This window comes from Monopterus albus, unplaced genomic scaffold (assembly GCF_001952655.1).
Source record: "Monopterus albus unplaced genomic scaffold, M_albus_1.0 scaffold2637.1, whole genome shotgun sequence".
Taxonomy (NCBI): Eukaryota; Metazoa; Chordata; class Actinopteri; order Synbranchiformes; family Synbranchidae; genus Monopterus; species Monopterus albus.
The window spans coordinates 1-1,594 of NW_018130509.1; the positions used below are offsets into that span (position 1 = coordinate 1).

Genomic DNA, 1,594 nt, shown 5'->3' on the forward strand with positions numbered 1-1,594 from the left:
AGTAATATTGCAAAATCCATAGTACCAAATGCAAATAAGAGGAAAAATATATGTGCAAAGTTTTTATGCTTGTTTGTTGCCCACAAAATATATAGCCATTGAATTTGTTGAGAGAATGTGACAGTTTCCATTGCAGTCAAGCCAACAGTTAGGATGTAGAGTACTGTTGTTTGGTTGATGATGCCAAGGACAAATCATCATTCATTAGTAGTATATTGCACCATTAATGTATTGAAAGAAACTGTCATCAGATGTAATCAGTAGGTTGTTTGTGAAAGAACCATATTCACATTTTAATTTTGATATTTCTAATCATTGTAGGAGCTGACCCAGAGGATCTTGTATCTGTTTGGCTGCCATCTACAGGACTACATCAGGGCCAAGGAACTGGTGGCTGAGCAGCAGATGCCCCTGACAGCAGAGTGTAGCAACGAGAGTGAGCGGTTGTGGAAGGTGTATTCCAGGGTTACCACACCTCATCTAGCCATGGCCAGTGACACAGTGGAACTCAACTACACCCGAGCAGTCGTTGACTTGTTGCTGCATGTTTTGGTGCCATCGCCGCACTTAGAGACCCGCACTGGGCGATTTGTTGTTGGAGAACTCATCACTTGTAATGTCTTTCTCCCTCTCATTGGAAAACTGTCTGACCCTGACTGGCTAAACCTTCTCATGATTGAAATATTTGAAAAGTCCCAAAAGCCACAGGAACCAGTTGTTACAGAGCCAATGACATCATTGTCATCACCATCCCCTGCTGAATCAGAGCTTGGTTCGCTACAACAGACAACACATGCACCTCAGAAGAATACGGAAAGTCCTCCAGCAAGAGCAGAGACTGAAATGGTCCAAGAGACAGAGATGAATGAGCTTGGTGCCTGTGATGTCTTTGACTCAGAGGAGGTGGACTGTCCACAGAATAGAATAGCTGAAGAGGAAGAAACTACTCAACCTTATCTAAAGCATTGCACAAGAGTCAAGTCAAGCCCATTTTACCAGGAAAATTACTCTGATCCAAATTCTCCTTTGGTTGGCTATAAACGGAGTTCTAGTGATTCCCTGGTCATGATAAGGCGAGAGGAGGGTCTCTATGACAGAGAGAAAGAATATATTACATCTGTCGAAAACCACAATGGTGTGAACTTGGAAAATGTTTGCCCCTGTCCAGTGGATGGCTCCTGCCCTAAGGTTCTGGTCAATTCAAAACCAGTAGAACATCCTAATGGCTGTGGCCCCTCATTAGTTGGGATGGGAGTGGGGACTGCCAACCTCCAAGACTTGGAGAGGGAGGGTGGTTCCCCTTCAGTCAACTCACCCAGAGACTTCCTCCTGCATGTAGAACCGACCGGGTTGGGGAACCCCAATGAGCTGACTGTAGTCAGTCCATTGCAGGGCTCTTGCCCCATGCAGTCATTCAGTTTTGAGCCCCTCAGCAGCCCTGATGGACCAGTCGTCATCCAGAACCTCCGCATTACTGGCACCATCACAGCTAAAGAACACAGAGGCACAGCCTCACACCCCTACACACTATACACCATCAAAGTAGGGAAATGACATAATCTCATTCTATTTCTTCTGCTTTTGTTCATTATTC

General features: G+C 45.1%; 1 protein-coding gene across 1 annotated transcript; it reads left to right on the forward strand.

Moving 5' to 3' along the window:
* Nucleotides 1-321: 321 nt before the first annotated feature.
* Nucleotides 322-1,554, forward strand: LOC109954020 (sorting nexin-19-like; the record flags this gene model as incomplete). Its single annotated transcript, XM_020589449.1, has 1 exon — nt 322-1,554. A coding segment is annotated over one exon (1,233 nt), but the record flags the coding sequence as incomplete, so codon positions are not given.
* Between the last annotated feature and the right edge of the window lie 40 nt (nt 1,555-1,594).